Source organism: Anastrepha ludens, chromosome 2 (assembly GCF_028408465.1).
Source record: "Anastrepha ludens isolate Willacy chromosome 2, idAnaLude1.1, whole genome shotgun sequence".
Lineage (NCBI taxonomy): Eukaryota > Metazoa > Arthropoda > Insecta > Diptera > Tephritidae > Anastrepha > Anastrepha ludens.
Genome location: NC_071498.1, coordinates 178989242 through 179012006, shown reverse-complemented (window position 1 = coordinate 179012006; position 22765 = coordinate 178989242). Strand labels below are relative to the sequence as shown.

The window sequence follows — 22765 nt, the reverse complement described above, 5'->3', positions numbered from 1 at the left end:
CCTATTTACAAGCATAAATCACATGCCCCTTAAAATAGGTATGTAGAGCCATGCAGCTACATCAGCTTCACACAGAGCCAAATGCGGGGAAATGTGCGCGCGCATATACATATATGCATGCATGCGTGTTATGCGATACAACTTTATTTCTCCAACTTCCCCAGCTGTGGTGGAAATGCAGTGAAATAATATTTCCATGCCGCAGTGTGGTAGTGAACGTATGAGCAAGCATTTGCATTAGGAACTAACGAGTCTCTATTTCGTTTCGCAACTCAACTACTAATGAAGGAAGACCTTTTAACTATTCTCAATGCTAGATACCGGAGCTATCGATTTTGTGCGCATATTTTCGAACAGCCTGGGCGTATGAGCAACGGTTCGATGCTCATTATTTGAAAATTTTTGAGCTTAAGATCGGGCATATCCAGTTTTTTTGAGAAATTTGAGCAAAGCTTGTTTTGATTATTTTAACTTGTTTGACAGCACTCTTTTTTTAAGTTTTACAAATTATTCATACATATGTATATTATTTTTCATATTCGTTGGAAATCTAAAGAAATGCATTTAACGGCTAATTACAAATATATATTTCTCACCAATTCGAAACATAAAACGAAACTCGAGCGAAGTTAGATCTATTCGCACCGCTCGATACCCTGCTATCTTGGGCCTTACTAGATACTTGATAGGTTAGCAGGCCTATGCTCTGCAAAATGCTTGTTATCTGCTGTTGCATCAGCACTTCTCCAGTTACTTGCCAGTTCTTGGCATTTTAGCAGCATTTTGACTCTGTTATGTAAATTAATACAAAACACCTTTGTTGACACTTTTTAGTATCGTATTACTTTTTTTATTTATCAAAAGTTCACATCGATGTTACTCGCTCTATGGCAAATGCAAAGGCATACCGAAGCTATTTTCTTTTTGTAATGCGGGGCGCTTCGATCAGCAACTGAAGTTATTGTTGGCAAATTAACTGTGTCGATAAACGCGTGTTCGGTTGGGTGTTGTTAACTGGGTGCTCAGGTATGTGTTCGAAGGTGCCGCTAAGCGGGGATGTTGTTGCTGAATTCTTATTGCAATGCTATGATCATAACGCAAACGTACGATCAATACAAAATTTAGTTTGAGCACAAAATTGAGTGCCAAAGCAGAATTTGGACAACAGCTTTAATTCTGCGCCTCTGTTACTTTAACTTGTATAACAGTCGGAACCTTTGAAACCTAGTTTGTGCACGTACACTAAACTTAGTGAAATATATATAAAGTAATTGAATATTAATAAAACAAAGCACAAATTTTTCAATACATTTAATATAAAAAACTAAAATTAGAAATATCTTGAGTACTCAAAAATGAAATGGTCAAAACTAAAGCACCCTTCTCGTACCATCCATATAATATTCCCTTTCTGTAATATATCCGGATGTAGTACAATGGTCTTCCTGACTGAGTGTTTGGACTTGTCCAACCCCCCACAAATCCAACCTAACCCCTCCCTTAATAGTATGATATTTACGTTTATTATTTAGTATAGGGTTTTCTAAACAGAGGTGTTATTTTGATATTCAAAGAAAAATGATATTTTTTTTTAATATAAAAGATCGGATGTGTATTTCATTATAAAGAGGAAGGTATGCCGTTTATAGGGGAAAATAACATCAGGCAAATGACCACCACGACCACGCTTACAGGACAATAACCTTTTCATGAAATTTTCCATAACTGAATTGCAAAGTGACTGCCCTATGTCCTCGATAGCCTCACGAATTCCATCTTTGAAGTCTTGAATCGACCCTGGGCTGTTGGCGTACACCTTTTTTTTCACGTGGCCCTAAAGAAAAAAATCACAAGGTGTAAAATCACAACATCTCGGTGGCCAATTGTGATCACATCTTCGAGAGATAACACGGCCTGGAAACTTTTCCTGTAAAAGATCTATGCTTTCGTTGCATGTTTAGCACGTAGCGCACTCTTGTTGAAAGAAAAAGTTGTCCAGATCAATACCATCCCATTCCGCCCATAAAAAATCGTTAATCATCTCTCGATAGCACAGTCCAATCACCTGTAACACCTTTTTTTGGAAAACCCTTTATTTTGTGCTAAGCTCGTTATTTTTGATGACTTCAGAACATCTCTTTGGCATAGAAGAAATAAGTTATTAATAACTTCCAGCGATATGTTCTACCAGACATCCTTAACAGCTTCGATCACAAGTTTATTTGTTGTACAGTTTTCCCTCTTTTGCTTCAAATTTTTAATCTCACGTAAGTTACCAATCGGATTCAGATTGAGAGATTGAGCGGATCAAATTACATTACATCTTTTTAAATTTACAATAGGTCTGATTCCTTGCCCAGAGAAGCTTCCCCAGACCAAAAAATTTCCCCCGCCATACTTAATAATTACGACAAAATATCGAGAACTTAATAGTTGTTGTTTTCTCCTTCTTACTCTCCTTATTTCGTCTGAATAATATATTCATGTTTGGAATCATCGAAGATCAACACAGTTTTTCATTTCTGTACTGACCTGCTAAGATGGGATTTGGCCAAATAAGTCTTGCTCTCTTGTTTTTGGACGAAATAAATGACTTTCTCGCTTGTCGTCAGCTGTACCGTCTGGCCTCACTGCTCGTCTTCTAATGGTCTTAACACTAACTGGAAAATTTAATTCACTTTTTATTTGATTAAAATAAACTGTAGGATCACTTTGAATTCTTCTTTTTATTAGGAAGTCATCTTGCCTTGAAGTTTTTCGTTGCTTCCTTCTTTAAACTACCAGTTCATTGAAATTGTTTAATAAGTCAAGTAAAATCACACTCCTGTTGGTCGTATACTTTTCACTAATTTTGTGTCTTGTACATGCACCTTAGCTGTTTTAATATGAAATTTCCCCTAAATATAGTGCACTGGTGGAAATAACTATTCACTTATTCAACCAGTTTTAAAAGTTTTTAATAGTCTTAAATTGGAGTATTTAAAAAAAAATAATTTTTTTGCTGACTGGAAGCTTAAATTAGTTTGAGGCACAATTATGCCCTTACTAAAACTAGCTTTAGCTTTAATTACGTGAAGAGTGTAGCTTTTGTGGCGAAAAGTTAAAATTCTAGTTGTATCTGAAGATAATAAGATTGAAATGACGAAGATCAAAGCTCTCCATATACATATAAGAAAATAACTATTCTCGTATACCCTTTTATCAGAAAGTAACGCAAATGTTTAAATAAAGGAACACCGAGTAAAATTTCAGGCAAATTTATTTGATCTCCTTCAAAATGTGACCCGTCTGAAGCAATACACAGGTGAAAACGTTTAATCCAGTCCTCCGTGCACCCCTGGTAGGCCGACGAAGAGATGGCCTTCAGCTCCTTTATCGACTGAAATCTCCTTCCACGAAGTGGTAACTTCAACTTGGGAAACAAAACGAAGTCGCATGGGGCCATATCAGGAGAATTCGGTGCTTGCACGATGGTATTTACTTGGTGTTTGGTCAAATAATCCAGCACAATTTGGGCTCGGTGCGATCGATGCGTGCAAAATCCAAGAATTGTTTGCCCACATTTCCTGCCATTTGCGACGTACAGCATCTCTCAAACGCTTCAAAACGGATAATTAATAATCTCTATTGACTGTCTGGCCCGATGGATGGTGCTCATGGTGCACTACGCCTTGGCAATCGAAGAAAGCAGTCAAAATCACCTTCACTTTACTTTTTGATCATAGGGTATAAATAAATTATAAAACCTGTGTGGTTCTATAGCCTGTATTTATGGGGTTGCGCTACTCAAAGTATTACAAATATACTTCAACGACTCCCGAAAAAAATCTTTCGAGATATTCTCAACTCACCTTGGTTCGCGCGCAATAAGGATATTCAACGTGACTTTAAGATCTCTACGACCGCTGCAGATATTAAAATACAAGCAGAAGCCCACTTCTGCAGGCTCCAAAGGCACATGAATGAGGAAGCTAGCAAACTTCCCAACACCTCGGGCTTAACCCGTTGACTCCAAACAAATTTTCTATAAAGCCATTGTTTGTTGTTGTTAAGCAACTGTATTGAAAAATGTTATTGTTGTTGAAATATTTAGAGTATGCAAAGAAAACTAGCGCAAATTCAAATACAATAACGGTATATTCCAAATTATGGTAAGCGCTTAAATGTATGCGAAGTTTCAGCTTTGTGTAAATACTTTTCGCTATGAGTATATGTTTTAATAAAAAAAAACAGTAAAAAAAAGATAAGAAAAATAAAAAAACTTTTGCTTATTTTTTTGATGGTTCGGCAAAAAATGACAAGAAAGGTATGCAAGCTTAGTGGCAAACAAAAAAAGTTAAGCCCACTAGATTTCATCAAAGTTCAACAGTAGTTGATCGCTACTGTCCACTAGTGCATAAATATCAATATACATATTATATATGCACCCGCGCTTCGTTGCGTATGTTATGTATGAGTTACCCCTCTAGTTTGTGTTAGAAATACACTCGCAGATTTGCCATAGCCTGCCTTGGTGTGGCTACTATTAGAAAAAATCGTTTCTCTCATTTTTAGTGCTTCAAACCCGTAGCGGGTTTCGAATCCGGCACTAGCGAATGATAGTCACACACCAACACATTCGGCTACGACGGCTGTGCTGCTTATAACATACAATAAATAAACTCACCACGCCAAACATGATGCGTATCTGTATACATTACTATTAGCACACCCTGTACTACATAAATGTGCAAGTATTTCGCTACCATGTAAAACATACTACAGCCACTTTGAGCGCGCAAACTGCGCATGTATAGGTATTTACGTACATACACACATACAGAGAGGTTATTTTGGAATGTACATGCACTCACACATACACACACACATGCATACTTTCCACCTCCACGCCTACTTCTGTACACACTTGAGTTAATCAAAAATGTCTGCTGTAATTTATTTAACCACGACGCCATCTTTTATTCTCTAACTTAACGCCACCTCGCTTGTCTCCTTTGTGCACTTCAGCACCAAATAGCACCTGTTCCGTTTCCTGTTTTGCTTTCGTTCGTTCATTCATTCTCTCCTTATTCCACCCACCAACAATAATATTATTTTTTATTTTCACATTTTACACACGAATGGCATAAAACAAATGTAATTTATGAAAACTAAGCACACGCACACACACATTCGCATGCATACATGGCACGTATTGTGGGTATGTAGGTACACTTGTACTGAGGGTGTAAGTGGCTTTATCATAGTGAACGCACTTGAATGCGCAACTTTCACATCAAAAATGGGCGCGGTTCGAATTATTAACCCCGAAAAAATACTTATAATAATTCTGTTCTGGCCACAGACGCAGTTGCTGGTACTACTTGGCTACACTATTTTACGCTTTCGCATAAATGTTGCATATTTTCAGGCGCTAAATCCAATTGTGCCAAGTGTCTGCGAATGCTCTTGTTTGCTTTGCAGAGACATATCTACTTGCATATTTGCATATACACACATACCCAAGCGAGTGTACGTGTATGTGTATGGGTAAGTTTGTTGTAGACCCTTAACTTAAATAGTTCGCATTGATGTTGTGTTTTCCTTTCCTTTATCAGGCCCAAAGGCGCATAACTGACTAACAAAATCTGTGCACACTCAGCCAGCCATGCAAGTGTGTGTGTAAGCGTGTTAAAGCTATGCCAATTGAGTTTTTTGTGCCCTTGTGTGCAGCTATTTAGCACGAATCGTTTCACACCTGTCATAAATCGGCTGTCAATGAATGCCGCCGCTCGTCGGAATTCAGAGTTCTGCTTTAAATGCTGCTCGCACACGTTTCGCGTTGTTATTGTAGTGTAGTCGCATAGTAGTAGCGCTGCAGGAAGCTGAATTGTGATTGCTGACAAATATTTACACAATCGATTACTGTACCAATATGACTTTGAACCTGTTTCAGGGTGAAGTTTTGACATGAATATGCACAGATACGTATTTTTTATATATAAATACATACACACGTACTTGAGTATGTAAGTACACCTACATATTTTTTTATATTTTTTTATTTTTATTTTTTAATTTGTATTTTTCCTTTTTTTCAGTCTGCAGATAAACCTTAAGGTCTATATTACAAACGGTTGTGAGTATTTAGTTAAATATTGCATATAAAGGGTGATCAGATTTAAGGTACCTTTTCTAATAGGGGTTTTTTGACAGATTACGCTTGACACCTATTAAACTAAATAAATAATTTTTTTCAGTTTCATAGACATTTCATCATGGAAAGACTTAGGTCGCAACAACGTTTGCAAATCGTGCAATTGTATCACGAAAGTCGACGCTGTGTGAAAAGTCTTCATCACGCGCTCAGGCCAACTTATGATTATTTAACCGTCCAACCAAACGCACTCTCCGGCAAATCATCAACAAAATTAGGAATAATTTTACATTATTGGATAATACTCGACCGATTAAACCACGCACAGCCGGCAGTGAAGAGAATATTGCGGCTGTAAATGAGAGTTTTGCCGAAGACCAGGAATAATCGATTCAGCGCCAATCTCAACAACTTGGCTTAGCTTATGGCCCTACTTGGGCGATTTTACGCAATAATTAAAAAGATTGCCCAATCAATTTGAATTTTCGCTGTTTTATTTCAATTGAAAATTCGATACCTCTAAATTGATCACCCTTTATTTGTTGCTTAAAATTACATAAACTTAGACTAAAGTTGGGGTTAGGCAGGTAGGTGAAATGGTTGAAGCCCTAGTCCGGCACTTCCCAAGTAGCACTAAAGTACCATTTTAGTACCATTATGAGACCTCCAACAGGCAGATATTTATTGCCAGCCAGAGCTGTTTATGTAATGGAAAATATTGATGGCGTTGATGGGAGGTTGGCGCACTGTCTCAGGCTGTCGAAGAAAGGAGTATCCAGTGACCTTAATTGTCTAGCAGTCAAACCCGGACATTTAAAAAGAAAGTGCGCAACAGACGCCATCTTTGAAAGGGCCCCACAGCATTTGCAATGGAGATTAAATGGTGAACCTAGTTTTTTTGCGTGAGTGCCGATCGTACAATGACCGGCAAAAACAACTACGAGTTTGGAAATTTAGTGCCGTGGCATTCCCAGGATTTCATACGCCCGGCGTCCATTGTACCGTGGCCAAAGGGTTTTCGAAATAGCGCACGAATAAATGAAGCTCCATCTTTTCTGCGCTTTCCTGAGAATCAAGTTGTGTATTTCGTCTTTAACAAAAATCAGCTGGATGCCGATGACCGGGTGGGATACCTCTGCGACCAATTTATTCGACCTCTTCCTGGCAAACTCATCACCAATTTCATTTCTCTCTATGCTCCTATGTCCTCTATGTTCTGAAATCTAGATCAGGGAAGTGTTATCTGCACACCCAAGAGATTTGATCTCCTCCGGATAGGGGTTGCGCACTTTGGATCTGCACCATGCCGTCGTCAGAGCCTTGATCGCGGCTTTACTATCGAAAAAAATGTTACTTCCCTAAGCATTCTGCATGCATGCAGGATATTGAAGACTTTTGCCTGAAAAGTACCAGCAGTATTCCACAGTTTCAAGGAAACGGATCAACTGGCTGATTTAGAAATAAACCCTGCTCTGATTTCCGATTCCCTCTTGGAACCCAGTGAAGACAGAGGTTAAAGACTTTCCACTCGATACAGATTCAGTACAGATTATCCCCTCATTCTAATCCAGCCTACTTGGAAAAATGCCGGGGCAGACCCTCAAATTCCAGTTTGCGTATAAATAGATGAGTACAAAGTTCAGAGAAAACGGTGTTAACTGCCCAAAAATGTTACCATGTCCCTTGAGATATTGCCTCTAGAGGCCAACATATCCCCAACCACTGCTGACTTTGTTTACGGACCAAAACCAAACACCAAACAACCAAACCTTATCATCATTGACTATCCGACTCATTCAAACTCTGAAGTCGTTCGGAAAGTGAATCCATTTTCGCACACACCACACATTCCTTGTAATGGGAGTCACTCATTTTCTCGACGCCACTAAAAACGAACTTTCAAAACCCAAACGAATTTATGCTTCGAATATTACTAAAGAATGGTCAACTCCTTCCAGACACCCGTATGATTACGAAAAACGCATTGTTACTAGTTTTCGAGTTATAATGAAATTTCCATAACTTGATTTTCGCATATCGTATTTGACTCCATGAATTTTATGATACGTCCCCAATAGCATTGGATCATCACATCATTTCTACACAATTTTCGACTAAATTTCCTTCGCTTTCTTTTACACAACTTTCGACCATATTTTTAATTACATTTCCCTCAGATTTATTTCTGGTTATGCACTTTTAGCTTTAATTAAAAATGAATTATGGTTACTTACACGCGACCAGTTTTTCGTAACCACTTTGGCAGTTGTCAAAAAGCAAATATGCAACCACGATTGCAAACATACGCACATATTTCATATTGAACCACAACATAAGGAAGGACAAAGTAAATCTTCTTACCGTAAATCGTCTGCACCACACAGATAGCCATCGTATATCCTTAATCCTTTTGCCCATGGGGAGACGCAGTATGATGTCGGTATTGTTGTGGGCTTGCAATATTGGCGGGTCGCTGCGGGTGAGAAAAACGGGAGAAAATCAAAAATTAGAGAAATATTTTGTGAGCACAATTACGGTGGGTAAAAGGGTGCAAAGGAAGCATTATAAATAAATCTACTATATACAGGCAGTGTGTGTATGTGCAAGTGTGTGTGCTTCAGTTATATGCGAGGTTTGTTCAAAAATAAGATGACTTTAAAAATTTCGCGGGCATCGCGATTTCGCTTTTGGACTTTTTTGTTTTGTTGTGTCGGTATGACATATTAAGTTTGTTTTTGACAGATACAAAGGGTAATCATATTTTGGTGTGATCGGCGATTTTCTGCTATGGAAAAGGGTGATCAAGGAATTTGCGTAAAGTTTTTTCTAAAAAATGTTTGTAAAGAACATCCAAAGCTCTTGAAATATTGACAGTGGCATACGGTAAACCTTAGCCGAGTAAAATATTACGATTATCTCTTTCAAGAGGGCCGAGAAGATGCCAATAATAAATTAGCGTTCTGAACGTTCCAGCACGTCAACAATAGATGAGAACGTTGAAGCAGCGCAGAAAATTGTTTTTGAAAATCATCGAGTCCCTATGAGAAAAGTTGCTGAGTATCGCTCAGGAGCAATTTAATGTCTCCAACCATGATTCTATTGGTACTTCTTGTGACTTATTTTGTTCATTCTTGCTTTATATGAAGTAATGCGATACATATCAATGGCCGACAGGGTGTACAAATGACGCCCTTTACACAGTAAGAGGGCATCGGGCATGCTGATGATGTATGCCTAATAAGTCACAAATTGAGTGACCTGCAGAATTATTTAGATAATTTGAGAAGAAAGGCAAAGTATGCTGGCCTTTTTATAAACATTGATTTGGTAAAGAAGTGCTTGCGGCAAATTCGAAAAATATGATGGCCTGCTCGCACCTCAAACGAAGAGCTCTGGGATCGAGCCAATCAAGTATGTGCAAGCAATGAAATCATGGAAATGGATAGAACAAAAACTTCGCAAAGGGAATAACTATATTGAAAAACAAGCACTAAGCTGGAGCCTGGAGCCAGCCAGGTGACCCTGCTAAAACCTGGCGAAGAACTTTCGATAGCGAACTGAATGGCAATGGGTATTCGTGGACTAAAATATGCAGAGAAGCAAACATCAGAGTTAGATTTAGAAGATTTGTCGGGTCCCTATGCTCCACTGGCAGAATAGGATAGCAGTAATGATGATTCTGGTTTGCTCAATAGAGTCAGAAATGGTGAGGAATCATAGGTGTATGGTTATGATGTAGAAACCAAGACCCAATCATCCAAAAGGCCGGAGATTTGCAACGATGGAATATATAATGTAAAGATTGCGGCGCTGGAATAACGCAAGGCAATAATAAAAAGTGCTTTGAGGATTGAAAAAAGCGTTGGCACCAGTATATTACATCTGGGGTGGAGTCTTTGGAAGAAAACAAAATAGATGTTATTCTTTATTTCATTATTTCTTTATTTAAGTTAATGGTAACAACCTTACTGACTGGATTTACAGGGTTACATAACAAAAACTTAAGAACTAAAATGAAATAGATTGTTTATTCAACAAATAATTACTTTCAATAAGTGTCTTAAACAGAAGCATTGATATCGCAAAATCAAGATCAAGACTTCCAGAAATTAAGGTAATTAGTACTCAGAAGTTCAACATAAAATGGATTTTAAGAGCGAAATACTCTATTAGCAACACTGAAACTTTATGGCTGAGTAGATCTTAACACACAATGTTACTGGTTATTATATCGTATGTTAACATTAAGCTTTGAACTTTGATAAGCATGCACTCTAGGATGGCAAGGGGTTATCAAAGTGTAAAGTTGAAGAATTCTTAAAATTGTACATACTTGCATGGAACTCTTTCAATTTTAAGACTTTTTCCAATTCTCCAACTTCGATATATATATGTATATACATACATATATGTACATATAAATAATTGACACTTACAACCTTTGTTATAATCACGCACCAACCCATTTGACTACGGCGGCCGCTATATACATACATTGTAATACTTATATATATACTCGTATATGTAGATGTATAGTAATCGCATTTTTAAATATTTTCATACATTCCAATTGAATAAATTTGTATCAGGGACAAGTGATTACAAATGTCGGAGACATTTCAATAATTTTTAATTTTCAAGTGCAAACTATTCCAGTGAATGTTTGAATAAATTATCACACATGCGCACATTTTTTTGTTTTTGCAAAATGATTTATTGCGTAATATTTAGTTTTTTTTTTGTTTTCACGGATTAATACAACACGAAATGCTTACAACTTTCAAAAATATTAATTTATAATATTTACAATTCAATGCCATTTGCCATAAATCTATCCTATCGAATTATATTTAATTGCTGCATACGCACATACATATGCACGTGAACAATTTCAACCATTCAGAATCAATGAAAACTTATTACTAATTCAATTGCTTTTTAGAAAGTATGTTGTCATATTTTGCAAAACCGCCAATATTTTTTTTTTTTCAAATCAGCAAATAAGTATCTCATTCATTTTACATACATTAGTTAAGTTTCAAGGGCCGGTTTTGATTTTGAATAAAATAAATTCTTTTTAGGAAATTATTATCATTTCTCCTAGTTATGATAATATTGATATGGTTTAATTGCGCGTGAAACAAAATATCGGCCAAATGGCGGCCGCGGCACACCTCCATCCGATGGTCCAAATTTCCGATGACGCTGAGGCATAATTGAGGTTCTATGCCGTTAATGTGCCGAATTATCTCATCCTTTAGCTTTTGAATTGTTGCTGGCTTATCGAGGTATACCATTTCTTTCAAATAACCCCAAAGAAAGAAGTCCAACGGTGTCAAATCACATGATCTTGGCGGCCAATTGACATCGCCGCGACGTGAGTTTATTCGGCCATCAAATTTTTCGCGCAAAAAAGCCATTGTTTCGTTAGCTGTGTGACAAGTGGCACCGTCCTGTTGAAACTACATATCGTCCACATCCATATCTTCCAATTCTGTCACTTCTCTACGTTGCTCCTCGACTATCAATCATTTGACTTTCCAGAGATTCAAATACAGGGGGCTTTTTGGTGTTACCATAGCCAGAGCTTCCATAGCCTGAGTGTATTAGGAGTTACCATTCTCTCGGTGCTTCTTGGCTGGGTCTTTTTGAAATTTCAATTTTAAGCCTGTCTGTTGAGCAGCTGCCGCATCTTCAACTAAGCTACCACGAGATTTTACTCAAAAAGTCTGTTCCCGAAATCGTGCGCAGAGCACATAGCAGATACTTCATTGTTTCTGGTGCTTCTTCTTAAAAACCGCTTCTGCCGAAGTCATTTGTGAGTCGTTCATGGATATTTATTTGTCACGCCAACTTAAGGAGAGAAGAAATTTCCTCATGTTCCGCTTTAGCCAATTACGTTTGACTTTATTGCAGACGTTTCCACTTTGCATATTTTTTTCTAAGGAAAAATTCTCAATTGAAAGGCTTCCAGGAAACGTGCGGTATGCCTAAACACATTTAGATCAGTGAAATTTTTACGAAAGTATCCTTTCCTGCAAGCTCTTTCTGTCTTTCGCTTTGTTTGGTATTTTGTCCGGTCTTTTGCCTGGTATTTAACAGTGCTCCATCATCCATACCAGATGAAAAACGAACTGTTCTGCCATAACATAAACATAGAATAAAAAAAAATGCTTTAATTCAAAAATGCTGCCTTCAATCCAAGACAGGGCGGAATTACAACAAAATACATCAGAGATCGCAATGCATTATGATCCAATAAAACTAACTAACCTGTGCAGAACTAAAAATAGTAATGGGATCTTGAAATTGCTTCGGTCTACGACTCCCTACAACATGAAGACGCCGTGTGCTATTGTACTGGACCCGTGTTGATCAGCAAGAATATTAGTATGAACTCATGGACTTTTTCAATTTCCAGTTTTTAGTTTGAAGTATCATCAGAATGGCACTTGCGACACATTGCTTTCTATTGGGGTATATAAATACGATATTCAGAATCACATTTATTATCTTCAGCATACGCTCCTGAATATTTGGCTTTTTCGAGCATTATTTACAGATACTTCATAGATTCGCTTAGTGTTAGTGTCATTTTTCAAAACCGGCTGCTTTTTGATTGATAATTACTCGGGACTCGATGGGTTGGGACCGTCTACTTTCGATAAAATCAATCCAATTTTACTAAACTAATTACATACATTCCGATTGAGCTCTCTACAAGTAAAGGGTATTCCAATAAGATGTGTTATTGTGACAAAAGATCAATAGTTTTGTTGTTTGTGTGACACGTAGCGCCGTCTTGTTGAAAATAAACGGTGTCCAGATCAATACCATTCAATTCCGGCCATAAAAACTTGTTAATCATCTCTCGATAGCGCAATCCACTCACCGTAACTGTTGCTCCAGCTTCATTTTCGAAAAAGTTAGGTCCAATGACTATGCCGGACCAAACAGTCACATGTTGAGGATAGAAAGTCTTTTCAATAATAACTCTTGGATTTTCTGAGCCCCTAGATCCCACAATTTTGCTTGTTGACGAAGCCACCGAGGTGGAAATGGGCCTCATCACTCAAGACGATTTTTCGATGGAATTCCGAATAATTTTCATGTATTTCAACGACCCAATCAGTAAAGACACGACGTTATTGATGATCGGCCGGCTTGAGTTCTTATATTAACTGGACTTTATAAGCCTTAAGATTCAAATCTTTATGCAAAATACGGTGTAATGACGTTTGTGAAATGCCTAATTCCAAAGAACGACGAGGAATGGACAAACCTGGGTTTTCTTCAATGCTTTCGGCTACAACAGCAATATTTTCGGTTGTTCTTGAGCGACGTGTACGGGGTTTATTCTTCACATCACTAACCTGTCCCAACAGCTCGAATTTTTCACCAATTTTGGTATTGCGGTCCGACAGGAGGCTTCATGATGGCCCAAAAATGTTCGAGTTTTACAAACCGTCTCTGCCAAATGTTCACCATTTTATAGAGAATCTTAATACTTTGAATGCGTTGTTTAATCGTGTATCGTTCCATTTTTATTAATGGCGTAGTTTCTACTTGTCAAATATAAAAAAATGACAGCTTCAAAAGTGACATCTACCGAAATAGCGGGCTATTCAAAATAACACCTGTTATTGGAAAACCCTCTATATACTATGATATATCATATATAATTGGCGAATACCTATATCCTTTGTTGCTTAATTGACCTCCTCCATCTATTTGTGGAGCGCGTCTTGATGTTTTTCTACAAATGGAGGAACCTACAGTTTTATGCTCACTCCGAACATCAGATGGTTTTTTACGAGAAGCTTTTTCATGGCAATAGAAACATTTTTCTTATCATTTTTTATTTCATACCTGGGATTTCGAGACTAGGCACTACGGAATGGTTGTCATGCACCAACCCATTTGGAAATAGCAGCCGCTCTAGGTATAATCATAAAAATTAATGAAAATAGCTAATAGCACTCCCACCTTTCATATAACATAAATTTCGATTTCTACCTGCACGCCGGCCTGTGCAAAGGATAATAGGAACACATATTGAGATACCTTAGCGAAGCTCGGAGCACAAGCCACACTTACAAAACGATATATTCTTGGTATAATGGAATTTTTCTAATTAAAATAAACTTAAGACGAATGAATTTTTTCTACAGAGATTTCACAAACCCGTCAGGGTAATAGAAAAAATAATTTCCCTTATATTTTTGCTCGGCTGGATTTACTTGGACAAAAAATTATATTTTGAATGAAATTTCGTTTTGAACATGCACTTGCACATGCAACAACTTGAAGATGCAACACGCCAACCCTTCACCCCTTAATTTCCCAATAGACCAGCTGACAACAGGAACAGCAACAAATTCAAATACTCATCGGGGCACAATCGTCATTGATGAGTACAACTATTCAAATAGTCTATTGTGATTCCATGAATGGATTTCATGACTTAACCGCACACATGCACATGTATGTGTGTGTACATAAAATACATACATACATACAATTACGAGGACTGGGATCTCTTGAGGTCAGGTGAGCACATGGATGGTTAGTGCTGGAACTGACTACATATGAATGTATATATGTATGTATCTGTATGCATGTAAGTAGGTACACATGGCTAGCGAATGAGATAGATTTTCGACCTTTGAAATAGGGTAATCATTCACACACACACAAACATACTTGCATACAGCACTTTGTGTCACTGCATGCGAATTTCGGCTTATACTTGAAATTGAATATTTGGAACAAGTGCCAAGGTAAATTCTAAAGTAGCTAAGACACAGTAGAATCGCATACGACATTATGTGTGCTTTTGTAAGTGTATGTGTGTGCGTGTGAATACCCACATGTTTGCACATATGCACGCACATCTTTAGCCCATCATTGCCCATCGACATTAGACACGGCTGAGTACTTAATTGCACCCTTGAAATGAGGCTGGCAACATGCAGTGACATCGCCAAGAGTGCGACATCCATCGGTCGCTCGGTTGAACGTTCAGTGGGTTGATTGTTTGGCATACTCACACTCAATTGCATGCATGTGTGAGTGCGAAAGCGTATAAGTGGATATGTCCTCGTTTATGCAATGACCTGCTAGCTTCGTTTGGGCACAAAGGAAGACTCCTAATGAGGCGACACAAAATTTAACAGCAGTTGCGGTTTGATTTGTTCGTATGAGACTTGTTGTTGCTGCTGGTGCATTTTGTTAATACACTACATAGTGCAAGTTGTTGCTGGCATGCCGAAGACCCTCTAGGAAATCATTCTGCATAACCCAGTGAAACCCAGAGTTCAGCGTTTCGGTGCGTCGGAATTACTCGGTATCATCGCTCTTTCAGATGAGAGTGGGTCAATTTAGAGGTACGCGTGTATAATCTTCCTCTTCTGCTTTCGCGCTTCCATGTCAAAAACTACACAACCTTCACACACGCAATAACTAATCCTGGCTATTAATGACGTCTTATCAGGGCTTGCTCCATTCGAAGTTCGTAGCGGAGTTCGCCAGAGGTGTACTCCCACGCCCGTGTTATTCCTCTTAGTAATAGACGTCAGACGTCCTCGAAACTGCCTTAAGTCCTTTACACAGCTGCGATCTTAAATGGACGATGACTTGTAAGCCACAACACATTAATACTACACCACATGCACTTCCTGGCCCATCGCCTAACCGATTTTAAGGAAATGGGCTCCGCGCTTTATAGGGAAGCTACGTCTGCTCGCCTTAAAATCAATTTTGACGAGGTACGAAGGTGAAGAGTCTGGCAAATAAAATGGGTGGGTGTGTGGAGATTGCAGGTAACCCTATCGCAAGAGTGGAGAAACTTTCTTACCTCGACAGAAAAGTTATCTGTGGCGGTGGTACGGATATAGACATACGCTCCCGAAACGAAAAAGTAAGAGGGCTGTTCAGGATCTTGTACTCTGTATGGCAAAACACCAGCCTGAGTACCAGTTTAAAGGTTAGGCTCTTCAAGTCGAATGTGTTGTCGGTACTGCTGTACAGTAGCTCTACCTGGAAAATCACCACTGCTGTAACCAGTCGCGTACAAGTTTTTGTCAACCTTTGTATAGGGATTATATTCCGAATTTCCTGGGCAAATATAATGCCAAATAAGAAATTGCTCGAAAAAGCAAACATGGAGCCGCGGAACAGCGCCTGGCAGGCCAAGGGAAACCTGGAAAAGAACTGTGGATCGCGAGACGGCTCAACTCGGGTTAAGCTGGAAGCAGGTGAAAGCGTTATCGAGTAATCGGACGAGATGGCGCGTAGGTGTTGTTGGTGCCCCATGCTCCGCTATGGATTCAAGGAAACAATGATGTTGATGTTCAGTGCTTGCGATGTTCACACTCAGTTGGTGCCAGGAAAGATAGAATCAAGATTGTACCCGTCAGAGTGCATGACGTCACACTTGACAAGCCTTTGCTCCTCGCAACAAAATGAGTGCTTCTTTATGGCCAAAATGCGAACAGTTTTCATTTTGGTGTTTGTTGCTTTTTCTAATTTGAAGCTACCAAAACTGAGAATTAAAAAAAAATTATAATTAAAAAAATGCTAAAACAGAAGAGTTCAGTGCTATTGGAGATATGTTGATTATTATTAAATTTCATGTTTTGAAGGTGCACATCTAATTTTATGCTCCTTCTGAAGTTATGCAAGAATAATGAATCTTCTTAACACTAAAAAAACACAGCAGATAATACTGAAGACACGATAACGACCTTTTTGAAAAAGGAGTACCTTATCTTGTTACATAACCTCAAATACTGCAAAAAATAATCCCTCACCAAGGCATCCATGAGTGAACAGCAAGGGCAAGAATACCTACGAAAAAAAGGAAAGAACCAGATGTAGAAAAACATACCTGCACTTGGAACGAGAAACTGGTTCAACTACACAAAGGACAAAGACCGTTAGGCAAGTTTTTGGTCTCTGTCCAAGCCGGCAAATAAAATTTGTTTAAGTAAATCCATTGTTTTTACCAACTTCTTCATACAAAAACCTATTTTTGTAATATACGATCGAGTTTAACTCTAACTTTTTCTACGTATTACATTTCCTACTGGGTTGTCAAACTTTCATTTACTCTGCAGAATGCTTTATGTCACTGCCCTTGGGACTTTCATCGCAAAGCTTTGTACCACTGAGGCTGTCTACTTTTTTCCCTCTTTCTAATATTCTTTTTCTTTTTCAATCGACGCTTTGTCAAAAGCCTTTATTTGATTTCTTATTTGTTGCTGGTAATGATGAGAATTCGCTTTCTGCTGTTTTTGGTAATGCGGTTGGGCTTTGCGCGAGAGTATTCCCAAATGTCGCCTGCACACATATCGATGTACGCGCGTGTGTGTGTGTGTGTGTATGTGAGAATGTTTTCTTATTTTACCACCAGAGTGCATTTATTTTATTTGATTTCATTTGAGTGGTTTTTTCGTGTACCCCGTCATCCTTCTAAGGTTTGCAATTATTTTGAAAGGCCTTCGCTAAGTATTGTATGCACATTCATACATACACATATACACACATATGAGTATTGGCTTGAAGGGTGTATGCGTGGATCGAGTTTCCAGTCTATTTCTTTTCTTCTTTCTGTTTACATTGTTTGTTTTGCTAGGATATTTTATTGGGTTTTGTGACAGCAGGATATCCCCTCGAACACTTGTTGTTATTATTACAAGTTTATATTAAACGGGTGCCGTTTTAGAGGCTAAGAACTGATTCTTTTTTAAAATAAAACACACAAAAATGAACACTCAACAAACAAGGGACACTCAACGTTCAAAACTGCCAAAAGTATGCTAAGGCCCTGGAATACGAAAACTACAAAACTTTATTTTATCGCGCTCTAGAAAAGACTGCAAAATATTGATTGGAGTGCTGACGGGGGACGGTCAATTTTTTTTTAGTGCCTCATTCACTTTTGATAGCTGTTGGGAATAATAATCAGCAGTTATCGTCTGGTTTGGTTCCAGAAGTTCAGAATAAACAATACCGGTCATATCCCATCAAATAGACAGGAGAATCTTCTTGAGGTGAAGGCCCTCTATAGGGGTCGGTTCTGGTGTTTCATCTTTATCTAACCATTGGCTTTGCGAACAGGATTAAAGGACCCATTTTTCATCACCAGTAATGATACGGCTCAAAAAACTTTCATTTTCAAGTCGTTGCAGCAGCTGTGTTTCATCTTTATCTAACCATTGGCTTTGCGAACAGGATTAAAGGACCCATTTTTCATCACCAGTAATGATACGGCTCAAAAAACTTTCATTTTCAAGTCGTTGCAGCAGCTGAGAACACACATTCACTCTCTGCTGAAGGCTGGCGACGAAAAGTCCATGCGGAACCTATTTTCCCAGTTTGGAAGCCTTTCCCAACTGAACCAGGTGCCTGTGAACTGTTCCATGCGTTGAGGTTAACCTCTGAGCTATCATATCGACTGTTAAATTTGGCTCAGCTTCCACGAGTTCGATCAAGGCGTCGGAGTTAAAGACTTCAGGACGACCAGCGCGCGGGGCATCCTTCACGTCGCAGTTACAACTTCGGAATTTTGAAAACCACTTTTGCGCAGTCCTTACCCTCACGGTATCCTCTCCGTGAACAGTGTTTATTTCTGCAGCAGCAGTTGTTGCATTTTTACCACTTTTATAAAAAAAATACAAAATATGCCTCTTATACGCGTTCAACAATAATCCATCATCTCGTTAAGAAATGCCCGGTACTTGCGAGCGATGATAGAATAAATGGCAACCACTAAGAGATTAAATCGCCGTTTGGCTATCGGAGTAAATATAGCCTTCTCTGAAGGTAGTCACATTTTTGGCCAACCAGGCAGCTATCTCATTAATGGTTAGGATTTCAGTCTTATATACGATACAGAGATTAGGAAGACGAGCCGAAACGCTTACCTTTGGCTTCTTACAGTGGATTGATAAAAACCAAGCACTCTTTTTATATGCTAAGATTAAATTTCAAGTTATAACTCTCATGGCCGATGAGTTTGTTTGATTCCACAAATTTAATTTTACTAAAATGTGCTCGGGTATATATGGTAAATTCGGGGCCTGCCTTACAATAAATTTTAACTAACTATTACAAAATAAGATCCCCAAAATCCCGGGACTAGCAGAATCCCGAAAATTTATCCTCTTCATATGGGTTAATGGTGACGCCAGTAAAGAAACCACTCCAGCTCGTGCATTTCCCTGGGTGCATCGGGTGCATCCGATACAATTCTCGGCTGACTTTCTACGCACTTCACAAATATACGATGCAAGCGTTGGCTCAATTACTTTAATTTTGGAATGAGTTAAATCTTAAATAGGTATAGATCATGATACTTAGCGGCCATAGACCAGCGTAGCGTGGATACCATCCGGAAGAGCGTAGGCTTGAATTTTCGTGCATGAAACACCAAATAACGGAAAAAGCTGTATATAATAGCGGTCGACCTTCGGCAGGTAATGGCATACCTCCGTGTGTATTTCTGCCATGAAAAAAGCTTCTCATAAAAAATATCTGGTGTTCGAAACTTGAACTGTAGGTCCCTCCATTTGTGGAACAAAATTAAGAGACGCATATCACAAATAGAAAGATTAGCTCGGCCATATACCCAAAAAGTGCTGGTGAGTGTGAATATGCCGTGCGGCTGAATCACAACGACTAATTTTTAGCCACGGTCCCGCTCACTTCTACAACGGCAATAGCTTCTGGGGTATGCACGCAGCAGATGGCGTTGAACGAATATTTGTCATAAGAGAGAATTCGATTAGTCTCATATGGACGACAAGCTTTCCAATTTTACCGCGTAGAATACGAATTTTAGGCAAAGTTTCAGTGGCATTTAAAAATTGTTCTCGCAAGTCTTTTTCTAAATTCGGAGGATCCACTTAGCAGAAATGTTAAAAATATGGGATTGGTTCCAGACTTGATTTAGTAAATTCTCCCATCAAAAGCTTCACATATGTAGAAATGACACCCGTTAGAAAATATATGTATATATGCGTGTGCATGTGCCTGAATAGTTTATATACACTTTCCTTTTATTCATTCTTTTTTTTGCAATAGTAAACGCACAAAACCAATATTTGAAGTTCAGTGTGTCATTACGGTTGACGTTTATAATGTTGTCATTGAAGATATTGTTGACGTACGCCCTCCCATCTCTTCGCACACACGCGCAATTGTGCAAATGTAACACAATTTTTAAAAGATTATTACATTTATATTGGCATACATACATATGCATCCACACATGTGTGAGGCAAGTGAGGTGTGAAGGAACTATGAAATATATGTATGTGCATATGTTTGTATGGGGCTGAAGTTGTGCTTTTTGTTGACTTTCAACAAGTATGACTCCATAAATAACCCAGATTGGCCTATAAAAGTGTGCGTACAGTTGAGTCTGACCCACGAAGGAAGTCGGCTAATCAGCCAGTAGCCATATAATTGGGTAAACCTACTTACTATGATATTGCGGTACATACATATATACACGCATTGGTATAAGTATTACAAGTAAAAATTTTACTGTATTGGGTCCAATGTTGTAATACAGCGTGATTTTATTCTCATCGCAGAATATCACATTATCCCGGTAGCTATTTAATACTTACATAGATTTGGTAGATACGATTTAGCGAAAGTTAATCGCTTTTCGATATGCTGTGCAGAGAATAAGGGCTTCTTGCGAGCAACTCGGGAATACTATTTATACTTTTGCAATACTTGGCTTTATGAAAAACTTCGATCCCACACTCATCTTTAAATTCACTAGCAAGATTTCTTGTTGGAATCTGTGGGTTTGCCCACACCTTTCTTAACAAAATTTGTTCGGTGTGGTGAAATATTTTCCGTGGTCTTCCACTTGCAGATTTTGGCTCACCCTATTTTAATGTTTTGCACGATTTATTATGTTGTAAATAGTTTGTGGGGTTAAATAAAACATGTCTGATAACTGTTGCACACTTTTTCTTTATGTACAATTATTAATAGACCGACTGAGTCACCTCAAACGCTTTCCGTTTTCCAGGTATTTTTACGTTCTTTATAATTTACGTACGATTTGTAATTTTGATTGACAAATCACTCGTTAGTTAAAGCGTGTGTAACAACTCAGTGAGATAACGGTATATCAAATCATCTTAGCAAACGATGCCGAAAATAAATATGCCGAAGAAGAATAGATGCCGAAACTTTCTTGACAGCGCAGAAAAGCGTTTGTTTTGTTTTTGTTTGCTTTGGTGGATTTAAAAAGTTTATCGTTACGAAGTACTGATAACTATGTAAGTTAATGAACTAATTTGGAAAGGCTCTCCAAATTCCATCAGAAGTGACGGTTTTAATTAAAGAAGTGCAAATTACTTAAATATTTTACCATGTCAAAACGCTTTCTTGATAAACTTTATATGAATAAACCAGAAACAATTCAAATTTTTCAAGCAAACAATCAGCCGAAATAGCCGAGGTCGAGTTCCAATTATGCCTAAACGTCATTGACGATCTTACCAAATTAAGCGTTTAATTTGAATTGTATAAAAAAAGGGCGTGAAGTGAAGTGAAACTTTCAAGGCAGACAAAGAAAGAGAGACCTGAGAGAGAATGAGATAGAGAGAGAGAGAGAGAGAAGGAATATGTATCTAAATAAATTCACAGCATGTGCAAAGAATACAAATAGACAAAATTTACAAAAAACGGAGAACGGGTCGACCGGTGTAGGTAAACGCCGGACACAAACCGCGGCAACAACGCGCACTACTCCGAGCATTTATCAGCCGCACAAACGCAGCGATTCCAGGACCGCAGCAACGGCACAAATTACCGCGAGGCAATACCAATACGCCGGAATGGATAGCACTTTATGGTACGCAGAAGCACTAGCCAGGAAACGGAAATAAGCGCCAAACGGCACCAAAAAAAAGCGCCAAAAAATTGGGACTCAGGAAAAATAGCCTAAAGTGTATCTACGGTATATATGGTATAGATAGCTCGCTCTCCTTTTCCTCTACGTTATATCCCTTTTCTCTCTCGCGGAACGAAAATGCCTAAAACGTTGCATGGCCTTGAAATTTTACTCCCCATTCTCACTCGTCCATCGACGCCTAAGAAGTTTCACTTCAAAAATATATAAAATTACATTCCATCTTTAACAATTTCCATTCTTCTACACAATACAACAATTTTTCATAAATTAAAACGGGGTTTTCCTTAGTTTCATGGTTAAATATGATTACATTTTTTTATATTTCATATTTTTTTTTCAATTCACATTTTGATGTGGAATCTGTTACCCTTTTACTCATTGCTAAAATTTTTATTCAAATGAACTCTTATCATCATTTCCTTCGGAGTAAGCAACGCCCACCTCTCTCACTCATTTCCTATATCACTCACGTATCGACTACCGGCAAACTATTGTCATTTAAATTTAATTGAGTAGTCATCATTTAGCATTGTTCGCCGTTTTTGCATCTGGTTATTCATTGCCATTCATCTTCAACCACTTGTGCCATCGACCAGCCGCCGTTCCTCAATTACATGTGTTCGCATATTTTTCGGGGTGATTTTGTGTACGAAATATTTACCACTTGAAAATTAATTTGCCTATGC

At 38.3% G+C, this 22765-nt stretch overlaps 1 protein-coding gene across 1 annotated transcript in view; it reads right to left on the bottom strand.

Moving 5' to 3' along the window:
• Window positions 1–22765, bottom strand: part of LOC128855948 (protein Skeletor, isoforms B/C) — a 158257-nt gene that overhangs the window by 21398 nt on the left and 114094 nt on the right. The window contains exon 4 of the mRNA XM_054091211.1: window positions 8498–8609. Within this exon, the coding sequence (XP_053947186.1) occupies window positions 8498–8609 (112 nt within the window). The remainder of the gene's footprint in view (window positions 1–8497; window positions 8610–22765) is intronic.